The sequence below is a fragment of the Fundulus heteroclitus genome, chromosome 20 (genome assembly GCF_011125445.2).
Source record: "Fundulus heteroclitus isolate FHET01 chromosome 20, MU-UCD_Fhet_4.1, whole genome shotgun sequence".
NCBI classification, from domain to species: Eukaryota; Metazoa; Chordata; class Actinopteri; order Cyprinodontiformes; family Fundulidae; genus Fundulus; species Fundulus heteroclitus.
The window spans coordinates 8,911,813-8,925,656 of NC_046380.1; the positions used below are offsets into that span (position 1 = coordinate 8,911,813).

The following is a 13,844-nucleotide window of genomic DNA, read 5'->3' on the forward strand; positions in this document are numbered from 1 at the left end:
CGGCCGCTCAGGTCAGCTGAACTGCATCTCCTGGAGGTACCGAGGTCTAAGAGGAAGCTCAGAGGGGGCCGGGTCTTTTCTATAGTTGGTCCTCAATTTTGGAATAACGGCCCCTGCACATAAGAGAGGCTCCTTCACTGCCCACCTTTAAAACTCGCCTTAAAACCCACTATTATTCTTTGGCTTTTTTTTTTTTTTTTTTTTTGGCAAGACCTAATTTTCATTTCAAATTGATATTATTGTTTCTTTTAAGCATTCTTATGCATTATCATTTTATTTTAGTTTTTCAAAGGATGTGTTTTAGCTTGTAGAGATGCACAACACTTTGTTTCAGCTGTTGGCTGTTTTTTTTAAGTGCTTTATAAATAAGGATGGTGTGGTGTGGTATGAGATCCATTTCGAGCAGTCAAACCCACCGATGCAAGAAGACACTGAGACTCCCGCATGGCTCCGAAGAACCCGAAGAACCCGACAACCATCATCAGGCCTCCTGCGCTGAGAAGGATGTAAATAGCTGCAGAAAGACACAGAAAGACCGTTTATTCGGTGAGCGTTCGCTTCGCTCAGAACATCTGATGTGACAGAAGAGAAGAATGAACGTGACGTTGCTGCAGTTCACAGCTTCAACCTGACGGTGGCAGCAGGAGCCAGCGCGCCTGCCTGCACGTCTTCGGAGGGGAGGTTTATAAAAAGACTGTTTGTTGTGTTTGAGTAACAGCAGGAACGCGTAGGAGGAAACTTCTTTACTAGCTGAGAACTTCAGAGCTGCCTCCCACCTCTCGCGGTTTGATTATCGGCCCACTCCTTCACTGAGGATCTCACAGCTTTCTGTGGAGATAAGTGCTAGCTGCCAGCTTGACTGCTCCTTTAAAAGGAGATTATTTTTACGACTTGGGTGTTTGTAAACCTTTGGCTTCACTGCTCACAGAGAGCGAATATCCAAAGCGAAGAGTGACCCCAGACTGGAAGATGCAGAGAAAACCTGAGGTTCAGAACCACTAAAAGGACCAGGCGATGGCCAGATCCTCCACGTTGGATTAAAAACCCAGAGGCTTGATATGATTCCCAGTTAAATTAAAGGCCCAACTGAAATGTATATGTTTACGTTGTATTATATGTTTTAATGTACTGGAGGTGTTTTCAGTTACAGGCAGGGGCGGTTCTAGACAGGGGCCAACAGGGGCCTGTGCCCCTGTAGAAATGTTCCTGGCCCCTGTTATGGCCCCTGTACTAAAGACATGATATTAAATTTCTTAGGATGATAATAAAGACATGATATTAAATTTCTTAGGATGATAAATGCTGACAAAGATACAGTGACTGACTGGTCATTTGGATCAGTTGTATTTTTTACGTTTATGGTTTTACCCAATAATAAAATAACAAAATAATTAAAAAATAAATATAAAAAATAACAATAATAATTTTTTTTGCTGTTTCCCAATAAGCTCCTGCCGTATTGAGAAAAGACCAGGGGTCTGCAACCTGCAGTTCAAGAGCCACAATTGGCTCTTTGGCTTACTTAATATATTAAAAGATGAAATGTTGACCTGTTTAGGCTTTTTTTCCTAATCTTTTGTTCTGTGCCCCTGTTAAAAAACACTGGCCCCACCCTGGCCCCCCTGCTAAATTTGGTCTACAACCACCACTGGTTACAGGCTGTGTTGTTTTATGGTCCTGGAGACCGAAGCAGTGAAACTGACACGATTTGTCTTGTATAACTGCAAATCAAATTTCGTGCCGTTTAAATGCCGGCAACCGCGACCGTCTCTGCTCGTCTCCGGTTGACGTCACCTCCTCTCGTCCGCTCCCCTGCTCCCACCCTTCACCGCCGAGTCCTCGACGCTGCAACCATACACCAGGCTGCTCCCCGAGGTCCGTGGTTAGGGCCTAATCACTGCAGCAATATAATTAATCCACATGGGCCCCAACGCAAGCTGTTGTTTTCCTGTTGTCGAACCAAAAAAGGGAAGCAAAGACAAGCAAGCAAGGCCGCCGGGCTGCAGGGAGCTGAACGCAATGAACGGTTGGCTTCAATGCAAATTGTCTGGATTCACAACGGAAGATATGACGGGCCGAGGAAGCTTTCACTGTATATAAAAGGTGTCAACACACAGAAGAATCCCAATTTTTTTTTTCCATTAGTCAGTCATTATAACACTTGTTCTTTTATAGCACTTCCCGTTAGAGGAAGCGGTGACATCTTGCAGACACCTACCCAGCAGCCCTGGTGGTTTTTAAAGCAGCTATCAGATAGAAACACACATTAGTAACTGTAAACATCTGCATTACCTCTGAGTTAAGCTCTGTCCCTATCTTGTATACACACGCCGTAGCTGTATACACACCGGGGAAGTGCAAAGGTGACACAACGTCTGCAGTGGATGCGGTCCCTTTGTCTCATTCAGGTGGCACTGTTTGCTCTCCTCGCCTGAGCTGCACTGTTGGGCGGTGATGTTTCCCCTGTTGTTTCCAGGAACTTTACACTTTCTGGTTGTGAATGACTCTCAGCACCACGTTGTATCAAACAAGGGAGCATTTAAATGGCTCCAGGAGTCATTCGGCTTCAGTCTAGTTTCTGAGAATAAGAAGAGTAAATCCACACTAACTTGTCAGAGGTGCTGAGCGGCCTCCTCTAATCATGCTCCTACTCATTTACTGGGGCTACTTCAGATTAAAGCTTTAAACCGACACGCGTAGGTGAAGATAACATTATCCCTGTAAGATGATGGGTTCCACAGAGGTGTACTGGCTCGCTGACAGAACTGTCAATCAGCGTGTTGTTCTTCCACATATGTGCAGAGGTATACTTTTCTAAATCTGATATAAGATACAGATTTCTGATTCCAATCAATATTAAAACACTCAGAAAACAAATGTAAATGTAATAATACGGTGGTGTTTATTCAAACCTTGACGTGGAAGAGCTGTTATTCTGCCAGCAGGGAAAATAAGCATCGAACATGTCAGTGTTTTTTTTCTCAGTAAATGTATTTCTAATGAGTCTATTGCCACGAAATTCGCACCAGATACTGATGACAAGCAAAGTGCTCAGAGAAGATGTACAAATCCAGGGACATTAGTCCCTAAATTAAGTTATATGCACTAAAGTGGAATAACACAGAGAATAAGTACGGTTTATTATTCAGCGCTTTGTTCAAAAAGCCAGTTTCAAGTTGTCTAAATTAATTATTGTTTAATACGCTAAAGGTGTTGTTCAGATGTTATTTTGAATGTTCTATGTGTGTATGTGTGGGGGGGTGGGATCTTCAATTAACTCTGATCTTTGGTTCTTCCCTTTGACTTTCAATTAGAGCCAAGTCGGGTCATTGACTCGGCTCTGACTTTCCTTTCTCTGACACCAAGTGTGATTTTCCTTGACTGCGTCTTTGGGATTGTTGTCCAGCACAAAGATCCACCCGGCCTTCATCTTTAGGTTCTTGTCCTTAATGTCAATTTGTCCATTCATTCTTTCTTCAGCTATGCTAATTCTGCCAGTACCACAAGATGAAAGATGTTCTAAGCTCCAAAATTTCCCGGTTAGCATATTGCTTTTTTTTGGAATAATTTGCAGTTCGATCTCTTCTCCAAACATGGTGTGTACAAAGACTTTTAAAGCGTTAAACTTTGGTGCAGAAGACAACACCTTATTCTCTCAGTATTTAATTGGCTTGTTCAAATGTTCTGAAACAAACATTAAATGAGCTTCAACGTGGATTTTCATTAAAAAACAACAGTTCCTGCTAATTCCAGGTCATACTGAAACTCTTTAAGAGAGGTCCTTTCCACTCTTACTCAGATTGTCGTTTTGACTCCTCTGCCAGGGGAACTTGATCAGAGCTACCTTATGGGACCTGATCACTGATTATGGTACCGATGGTGGTCACTGCAACATGCAGGAGTTTAGAAAAAAAAACTCTCGCAATCAATGTTATGAGTACATTTTGCAACAATAAGGTTGCAAAGCTCTTGAAAGAGCTTTTTGCTTCTATCCGTGATTAGATGCTTCTTGGGCCACACCTACAAAATAATTTTTGCACTAATTGATCTGATTTTTGTAATCCAACAGGTAATACAAGCACGTTATTTTGGCCAATTGTATTTATTTATTTTACAGAAATATGGTACCGGAGTGCACATTCACATGACTGACAAGGTTTGGACGTTTGCATACACCCAAACTGTTAAATATTATCTAATCTGCTTCTCTGACTTTGCATAACCTGAATTTTAACAGCGTATGTGAAACTCTGCTTGTTTATTGGTCCCAGGTTTTCATGTTTCAAGTCTGAGTCATTCATTAAAAAAAGCTAACAAGCCATAAAAGGAAACAAATAGCATTGCGAGGCTGTGTATTTCACCCTCTTGAATTTCCACAGGCTACTGTACGAAACATTTTTTTTTTTAATTCTGTGCAGGAAGATATCAGGAGGTTCAAGAAGAAGGTACAACAGGAGAGTTTCCATGCGACACTCTCAACCTGCTGCTCTGCTCCTGAGGGCGGAACCAGTTCCACGACAGCTCAGCGGGGAGCTGATGAAGTGAAGTCACCATTTTAGGTCATGCTCAAAACGGGAGCAACAAGAACAGTCTTCTCTCAAAGCATGCGCTCCTACACAGAACAAGACATAGAGAGCCTGTTGTACTGAGGACTGCACACTGAGGGCCGCTTGTTTCTCCTACTGTATGTCTTAATAATCTGATGTGTGTTCAGTGGGAGTTTTTGTAAAGACACTCATTGAGTATTCAAACGCCACCTGACAACAAAGTGCCACAGAGTTAATGCCATATCGGAGCAGAAGCGGAGCTGCTTTTTAAACATTTGGAGGCATTTTTTTTCTGTATTTCCAAAGATCTTAGTAAGCAGGTAATTTATTAATTCATTCTCACAATCCAAACCAATGCTAGTCACCGCCAGGCCAGTTGTTTAATAACATATGAACATTTACCTGTAGGTCTTTATGGATCTGTCTAAAATCCTTATTGAACAAAATATATTTTTAATGTCCACCGTTCAGCTTATTTATTTATTGAAAAGCTCCAAATTAATTTAAGGAAATTCACCTATCACAAGTCATATTGTCTTTTATATGAAAGTTTCAATGTTCCTTCTGTGAAATGTATGTTTACTGGATGCAGACATGCTGAGAAACCAACACTTAGAAGCCTGCAGTTCTCTTCCACCTTAAGGCAACTTCACAGTAGCTTCAAAGCTAACAGCAAACCCGATATTTGGTTGGTGGTTAAAGGACGCCACAAATAACCACACCCATCCTCCATCTAGGGTTTCTCTGCAGCATCCGTTTTTGTAAATGTTCGCAGCTGATGCTGAACTTGCACAGATTTACAATTTCTAAACTAGATTAAAACAGGGCTGAATGCAAATGCAAGCCACATGTTTCAGATTTGAAATTTAAAATCATCCTTTTCCACGTCACAATTGTGCACTACTTTTGGTTTGTCTACCACATAAAATCCATATTTCTGAAAAAATTTGAACATGGTGTAAATGTTCAGTATTGTCACTCATTTCCAGAAGGGAGTTATTATCTATTATATACATTTATTATGCAGAGTGAAGTATTTCAAGGCTTTGTTTATGCAATTTCGATAATTATAGTTTACAGATAAAAATAACCCAAAAATCAATGAAAAAAAAAACATTTTAAAGGGATGCTATGTCAGGCTTCTGAAAGGTCTGTTAATTTCTATGCACACAATACTTGATTTGGTCTCCTTTTGCATGAGTTACTGCACCAATGTGACGTGGCCTGGAGGCGATCAGCCTGCGGTTCTGCTGAGGTGTAGTAAAAGCCATGGTTGCTTTGATAGCAAACTTCAGATCATCTGCATTGTTGAGTAAAAGTAAAGCTTTGCAAATCAAAGCCCCAAAGTCTGGAGGAAGAATGGAGAGGCAGAGAATCCATGTTGCTTTAAGTGCAGTAAAGTTTCCACAGTCAGTGATGACCTGGGATGCCATGTCATCTGCTGGTGTTGGTCCAGTGGACCAACTGTTTTTTTAGAGCACTTTGTTACATATTATGAAATAACAGAGGCTGTGGCTGTGAAAGACAGTAAGCAGGGAAACAAACCCAAGGACGTACGGCATGCATAAACAAATGGACAGTTATCTTCCCCGCAGCCAAGCTCTCAGCCCAACGGTGACGTGGATCACAGAAGCCAACGTGGGGTAATCGACCAATCCTGAGCAGGCTTTGCTCATCCATATAAGCTGACGTAGCCGAGCGTTGGACACTCTCTGTCGTTCCGGAAATCTGTCCGTCTCTCATTGTCTTGTATGAGAGTCCAGGACTGTGCTGTAAACATGCGGTCAATTTCTTATCAACTTCATGCTTGCTTTTGCTGAAAAAAACTTCATGGGGATGCAAATATAAAACTCCAGCAGGTTTTGGTACCGGACCACATTGCCAAAGGTACCAAAAGCTGGTCCAGTGACTATGGTGTTACTGCGCTTGATTGGCCAGTAAACTGGCCTGACCCGAGCCCCACAGAGAATCTATGGAGTGTTGCCAAGAGGAAGATGAGAGACACCAGACCCAATAATTCAGCTCTCCAAGCTACCTGGGCTTCCATTACACCTCAGCGGAACCACGGGCTGATCACCTCCATGCAACGCTGCATTCATGTAGTAATTAGTGCAAAAGGAGCCCCAAACAAGCATTGATTGTGTAGAAATGAACATACTTTGCAGAAGCCTGACATTTTTGTTTGAAATTTTCCTTTTTATTGATCTTGGGTAATATTCTAAGACACTGGATTTTGGGTTATCATTATCAGTTAGCCGTAATCATCAAAATAAAAAAAAATAAGGCTTGAAATATTTCACTGTGTCTACTTAATCGACAATGACATATTTAAAAAAAAAAAAAGTAAGAAACTTAGAATCTTCACCAACGACAATGAGATATAAACTCCACTTTCTGAAATAAGAGACAAAGAATGCTGTACCTTTGAATTATATTCAAAAAATGTTATCTGTACCACTGTTTTGATACAGCCATGCTCAGTAAATTGACATATGCCTTTTGACAAGTCTCGTATTTCAGATTAACAACCTTTTTAAGTAGGTATTAATTATACCTTTCATTAAGCCCAGATTTCTGTCTTAAAACTGTTTTTTTCATTGATCTAAAGTAATATTTCAATATTCTAAGAAGTTAAATGCCATGTTTTCATTAGCAGTAATTATTAACACATCCTGACACAGGTTGGCTTCTCAATAAGCCAAAACAAGGAGGAGATGGCCTGGTTTACTATCAGACCCCCTGCATTACTATGAAATATAATAAACTGATGCCGATGATGTCCAGGGATATCGTGCAAATAATGATTAAAGCTTACATTTCAGGTTTTCCAACGGAGAAAATATGTTAAAATTAGAAAAAGAAATACTATGTGATCAAGCTTATAGTTACGTGCTGTTCCAAGTGTGTTCTTGGCCTAAATTGAAACATGGATTGAAAAGCCAATCAGACTGAGGTCAAACCTTTAAATTGATCAGGCATTTAGTCATAACTCTCAACCTGGGAAAGAAAATATATGTCTTTGTTTTTGAAAGTTTTACAATGATGCCTTAGATTTAGATGTAACACATTGAGTCTTATATCTAAAAGCGAAAGCAGTTAGTTTTACTGACAAGATTGAAATGCAATATGCTGCTATCTTCAAACATCAAAATATGTAAAAAAAACACATGTATTTTGACTGTGAATGCACTGAACTTTGGCACGATAGAATATATTATAACTTCAGCAACAATGGTTGCACATCCTGAGTGAATACTGAAGAATATATGATAGGTATACTCATAGGGCTATTTGAATGGGTAAGGTGAGAGAGGGAGGCCTAAAAAACTGTGACGTACCAATGAAGAAGGTTTTAGGAGCGCCATCGCCTGTCAGGAGGTCCACTGTGTTCGGGTCGAACCTCAGCCACAGTCCCACGGCCAGCACCAACAAGCCCGACAACTGCAGGAATAATACATTTCAAAATGAATAATTGTGTTGGTCAAATTCAATCAAATCATTCAGATTGGTCAAAAAGTTTCCTCTCTAAGGAAACCCAGTAGATTGCATCAAGTCTCTCCAAGCAGCATTCACTCCTCCTGAAGAAGCGTAGAGCCACAGTGGACAGTCGTCTGCATTGTTGATGGCTTTGCAGCAATCCCTCATACTGAGCATGCATGAAGCGACAGTGGAGAGGAAAACTCCCCTTTAACAGGGAGGAGAACATCCAGCAGAACCAGAACCAGGCTCAGTGTGAACACTCATCTGCCTCGACCCACTGGGGCTTAGAGAAGACAGAGCAGAGACACAGAAAGCACAGAAGCTCACATTGACCCAGGAGTACTTTCTATGTTAGATGGTAATAGCAGATGATCTGTCTCCCCTGGATGATGTCACAGCTAACAGAACGCCAGACCAGGTGTACCTTCTATGAAGAGAAAAATGACAGAGAACAAAATGTTAAAAGCTGAAATGACAACAAACAATGAAAATTGGAGAACAGTAGGAGAACTCAGCAGAGTGAGAAAAATAGGCCCTGATGTCCTCAAGCAGCCTAAGCCTATAGCAGCATAACTACAGAGATAGCTCAGGATAACCTAAGCCACTATAACTAGAAGCTTTGTTAAAAAGGAAAGTTTTAAGCCTGGTCTTAAAACTAGACACGGTGTCTACCTCACAGACCAAAACTGGGAGTTGGTTCCACATTAATGGAACCTGATAACTAAAGGATCTGCCTCCCATTCTACTTTTAGAAACTCTAGGAACCACCTGCTAAAATTGGAGAAATACGATCTCTCTTGTTGATTTTCATCAGAACTCTTGCTGCAGCATCTCAACTGGACAGAATATTTCTAATTTTGGCAATATTCTAGGGGTGAAAAAAAGGAAACCCTGGAAACCTGTTTAATATGGGATTTAAATGACATGTCCCAAGGTTTTTTTTACTTTATTACCAGAAGCCAGTTTAATGGCATCCAAATTAAGTGATTGCTTAAGAAGTTTGTGTTTTAAGAACTCTGGTCCAAAGATGACAACTTCTGTCTTGTCAGAATTGAAAAGCTGAAAATTTAATGTCATCCGGGTTTTTATGTCATCAAGACATGCCTGCAGTCGAAGTAACTGATTGGTTTAGATGAAGCTAAAATTTTAAATAACTCAGAAAGCTCTACTGCATCTAAACAGTTCAAACACCGATCAGGTTTTAAAGATTCCTCCAACGCTGCCTCACTTACTGAGGGCGAGGTAATCATGTGTGGGAGGATGCCAATGATTTTATAACTACAAAGAATTAGCAAAAGACTATTTTTAAGAGGCTTATTGACTTTATTGCCCTTTCTTTTAGAATCATAAAAAAATAAGTACTCACCCTTTATGTAATAGTTGAACATATCAGGCATTTTGAATGTATCTAAAGATTTTGGACTTGATTTTGATGAAGTTTTTCCCATATTAGCTTTATCATTGTTTCTCAGATACTGACATGGGGGATCTGTGGTGTGTAGTTAAGGACACTTAAGGTTAACAGACCTTTTATACATTAACACCCTAATATTGATCCGGGGTCACCTTTTTTTCTGACTATATCATCTATTCGTTAAAGTGCTACAGGTGGCGCTCTTGCTCCTGTTTCCTCAGTGAAGTGGGTGCCGATGCTCAACGCTTGTTTTTCCTTCTGTTTATTCAAAACAGGCTTGTGCCAGGAATGCTAATGGTTCATCTCTTCAGTGACTGTGGCTTCATTGAAAGAAATTGAAAAGAAAAGGTTCAAGTATGTTCACTCTGAATCGTCACTCCTGTTTGGTTAAGCCAGATTTGAGAAAATGAGTTTTTCTCGACCTACAGATGAACCAAAATGTTATTATTTGCTTGTGCAGAGAGGAATCCTAAAAATAGATCCTAAATGCATAATCAACAGAGACCATAGAAAAAAAAAATAGTATGAAAACATTTTTTTCAATTTTACAAACATAAAATATACATTTAAACCTCTTTATGTTTTAGTTTTTGCGTTCTCTTTTCCGTCTTCTTACTCTTTTGAAGGCGAAGAATGACTTCTTTATGGACGTTATGGATAAAAGAAGATTATACTCCTAGCTGCAGCATCCACACAGACCATTATATGAGAACAAGACGATCAGGGTGCAATCTCACAGGGCGCACTTCAGCCACTAGTTGTGCCAGCCTCACAGTGCCTTGGTGATGTAACTCACGTTGGCATCGGCTGCATGTTGGCTCGGCACGCCAAAATGACAACGCACTGTACGCCTCTTTTGGCTCCCGCCACAAGAGCTCTCCTTTCTGTCCCAAAACGGCAAAAACAAAGGGGGGGCTGTCGGTTCGGGGTGAGACAAGAGATCATCTTACAGAGCACAGAGTCAATGCTGCCACATGTGTACTGTATCATTTAACAGTACAACATCAGTACCAACGGCAGACGGCCCAAAAACGCCTTTGCATTTGTTCTGATTTATATCAGTTTATATCAATCTCAATGAGTGAGACATAAAATACAGCTCTGGTTATGAATTTACAACTAATAGTTGATTGATTCAATTTAAAACAGGAGCATAATCTAATAAAGATGGAACTGATTCCAAGAAAAGCTGAGGATGTGACAAAAGAAACTGAACTACATGAGAGGAAAACATGAGAAAAGCCTAAAATTTTCAAGGCTTAATATGCAACCTTTCATTCATTGTTTTACCATTTATTAAAGCAATAAATAAATATAGAGTACTGTGAAAAAGGATTCCCTTCTCTTACAGATTTATTTTGTTCTTGCTCTCTTGTCATATAGGCACATATAATTATTTACATCATCTAATTTTAATATCAAATAACGATCTTCTTAGCAAACACAGAAGTAGGTTTTAAAATGATGGTTTCATTTATTAAGGGAAAAAGCTACACAAACCATCCTGACTATAGGTAAAATAAATAAATAACTAGCCTATAAACTTAATCACTGGCTGGCAACGGCAACAAGTTACGAGTCTTTTACATCGCCATGGAGGAATCGTGATCGACTCTTCAATGCAACGGTTTTAAGTCTGGACTTTGACTGGACTCCTAGAAAACCGTTTGGAGACAAGCCTTTGTGTTATTTTCAGTCAGCAGTAGTTTTTACACATGGGCTCTGCAGCAGATGCCAAATCTGTCCAATACGATGTTGTTCTGAGTTATTTGGCGATCTTCTGAAAGAGTGCACTCTTTGAGTAATTTTGGTAGGCCAGCCACTCCTGGGAAGATTCATCACTGCTCTTTTCTCCATTTGGGGATAATGTCTCTCACTTGTGGTTCATTTGAGTCCAAAAGCATGAGCTATTGCTTTGTGCACCCTTCCATTCAACTTTTTCCACACCTTTTCTTAAATTGTTGTTTTTTTCTTTGACTCGTGATTTGTTGCTTTTTGAGATCTTTTACCCAGCTTTGTGTTGTTAGACATAGCGCAGGGTAACATATCTATTAAGGGATATGTTGATACAACAGACCAGTAACGAGGCCTGTGCGTGGCTTGTAAAAAAAATAAAGGGGCTGGCATTCCCAAAAATTTGGTTAACCACAGTTTATTGATGATTTGACAAAAGGTTAACTACTTTTTCTTAATGGCCTTGGCTGACTCCAGACAGGTTGGCTGATTCACGTCCGACGATGGGATGGTGTCAGTGAATCACAAAGGTGCATCTTTATCTGAGCAGCCCATCAAACTAAAACAAACTGATGCAGCATGTTCTTCAAACTGAACACGCCTGCTGAAAAAAAAAAAAAATGCTCCACACTGTAAACAGACTTAGCAGGAAAGTCACAGCACAATGCTAGATGAGGAGGGATTTGTCCTGGGGGGGGGGGGAAGAACCCAACAAGAGTGCAGCTCTGATGTAGCCACAGTATGTGCTGCAGGATAAACAGGATGCTTCACATTCAACATCAATCATTCTTAATATAAGAGTGGACTACAACATCCTGGATCCTCTTTGCGTAACAAGCAATTTAAAATCCCTTCGCAGGTCATTCATAAAAAGGCTATTACTTCAGAGCTATTAAACAGGTAAAATCAAAAGTAGATCAATATGTGTTTCAAGGTAGAGTAAAGCAGGAAGGCTTTGCAGACTTAGAGAGAGTCTCCGTGGACTGAACAGTTGCAACGAAGCGAGCTGCAAAAATAATTGATTTTAAATAGTTTAACTATGCCCCTATTGAAACAACTGTATACACAAAATGAATGCATATTATGGCGAGCCATAAATATCGTAAGTACAGACCACTGCGATGCGAGGCAGATCATCATCGCGCCAACAGTTATTTTCCCAGCAGAAAATATGATGATTTGGCTTAAAAGAGACGGGAATCTGCTGCCTAATCTCATAAACACAAAGGATCAGAAGACGCAAACAGCGGAGTGTTTGAAATCAACAGCGACGTCTCCGTGCAAATCCATTTTTTTTTCCAGCGCAGACTCACCCAAAAGATGAAGTTGAAGACGAACAGCAGATATTTCACGCATTTCATCCCGCCGTGCACTTTGCTCATGGTGTCGCCTGCTTTGTCGATCTGAAGCCCCTTTCGCATTTTTTATTTTATTTTATTTAATTTTATCTTGCAAACCGTCGCTTCTTCCCGCTGAACATGAGCCTGTGCAGCGGATGAAGACCTGCCTCCCGTTAGTCTGTACGGAAACATGCGCACAAGCTGCTCAGCCTGCCTGGGAAGCTGCGCGCCGCCTGCACCGCCCAACGGTGACGCGAGGTTCCCGAAAGAGGGGCCATGAGGGACCCCGAGAAAAAAACAAACAAACTATATTCTTCTGTTGTTGGCGTTAATCATCTGGACAAGGATAGATTATGCAGTTTCATTTTTTTTTCCCAAGTAGGCCCCATTTGTGAAGCAAATTGGTTTGCAGCTATGACTGAATCCACAAATTAGATAACAATATAAATTTTACTTTTTTAGATTACTCACACCTGCTGAGTTTTTATATATAAAAAAAAATTATGTTACAACACCCAATGGTACTCCCCACATTTGATGCACATTTTTCTAATCTTTTCCCAAATTCAAGTCTCACCGCTGTGGCATGCATATGTAAGCTGTACATCTGCCCTCAGTCAGTTCTTGGTAAAAACCAAAGTAAAACCAAGATCAGTTACGACTGCGCCACATTTGGAGTCTTTTTGAACCGCACAGACAGAAGGTTCTTGCTTTATTCTTTGCAAAACTGCAACACAGCCTGACTGGAAGGAGAGAGTTGTAACACACACATCAGTTTTAAACCTTTGCCACATATTCTAAATTGAATTTAGGCATGAGGAGTTCTAATGGACCCTCCAACTACAGGAGTGTGCTTTGAAGCTCTGTCTGTTTCAGGTTTTTGTGTCGCTGTCCTGGTCTCAAACATGGAAGCATGTGACAGGTTTTCCTCCAGTGTTGCTCTGTTTTGCTCCATCAGTCTTCACATCAACTCTGACTAGCTTCACTTGCCCTACTTAAAAAAAATAAATAAAAAAGTTCTCCACAGCATGGTACTGGCACTGCCGTGTGTCACAATGGAGATGGTGTGTTAGGGATGATGTGCAATGTTAATTTCTCACCATATGTAGCATTTTGCATGTTGGCCCAAAAGCTCAATTTCATCTTATCTGACCTTCCTCCACCTTCCAGTTCGAACTGGAAGGTGAAGGAAGCATTTGCAGTCGCGTGAAATATCTGCTGTTCGTCAACAACTGTATTCAGTCAGGATTTCACCAGATCTGCTGTAATGCAAACTACCCCAGAACACAGCCCATCATCTTTATTTGTCTCCCGAAGGACAAATTTGCT

The 13,844-nt window shown here is 40.6% G+C and overlaps 1 protein-coding gene across 1 annotated transcript in view; it reads right to left on the reverse strand.

Annotated features, from left to right (window-relative positions):
* tspan2a (tetraspanin 2a) overlaps positions 1-12,710 on the reverse strand; it is a 16,490-nt gene extending 3,780 nt beyond the window's left edge. The window contains exons 1-3 of the mRNA XM_012865127.3: positions 12,489-12,710; positions 7,886-7,988; positions 417-514 (exon numbers count right to left, since the gene is read on the reverse strand). Coding sequence (XP_012720581.1) covers positions 417-514; positions 7,886-7,988; positions 12,489-12,596 — 309 coding nt within the window. The 5' untranslated portion in view covers positions 12,597-12,710. The remainder of the gene's footprint in view (positions 1-416; positions 515-7,885; positions 7,989-12,488) is intronic.
* Positions 12,711-13,844: the final 1,134 nt, after the last annotated feature.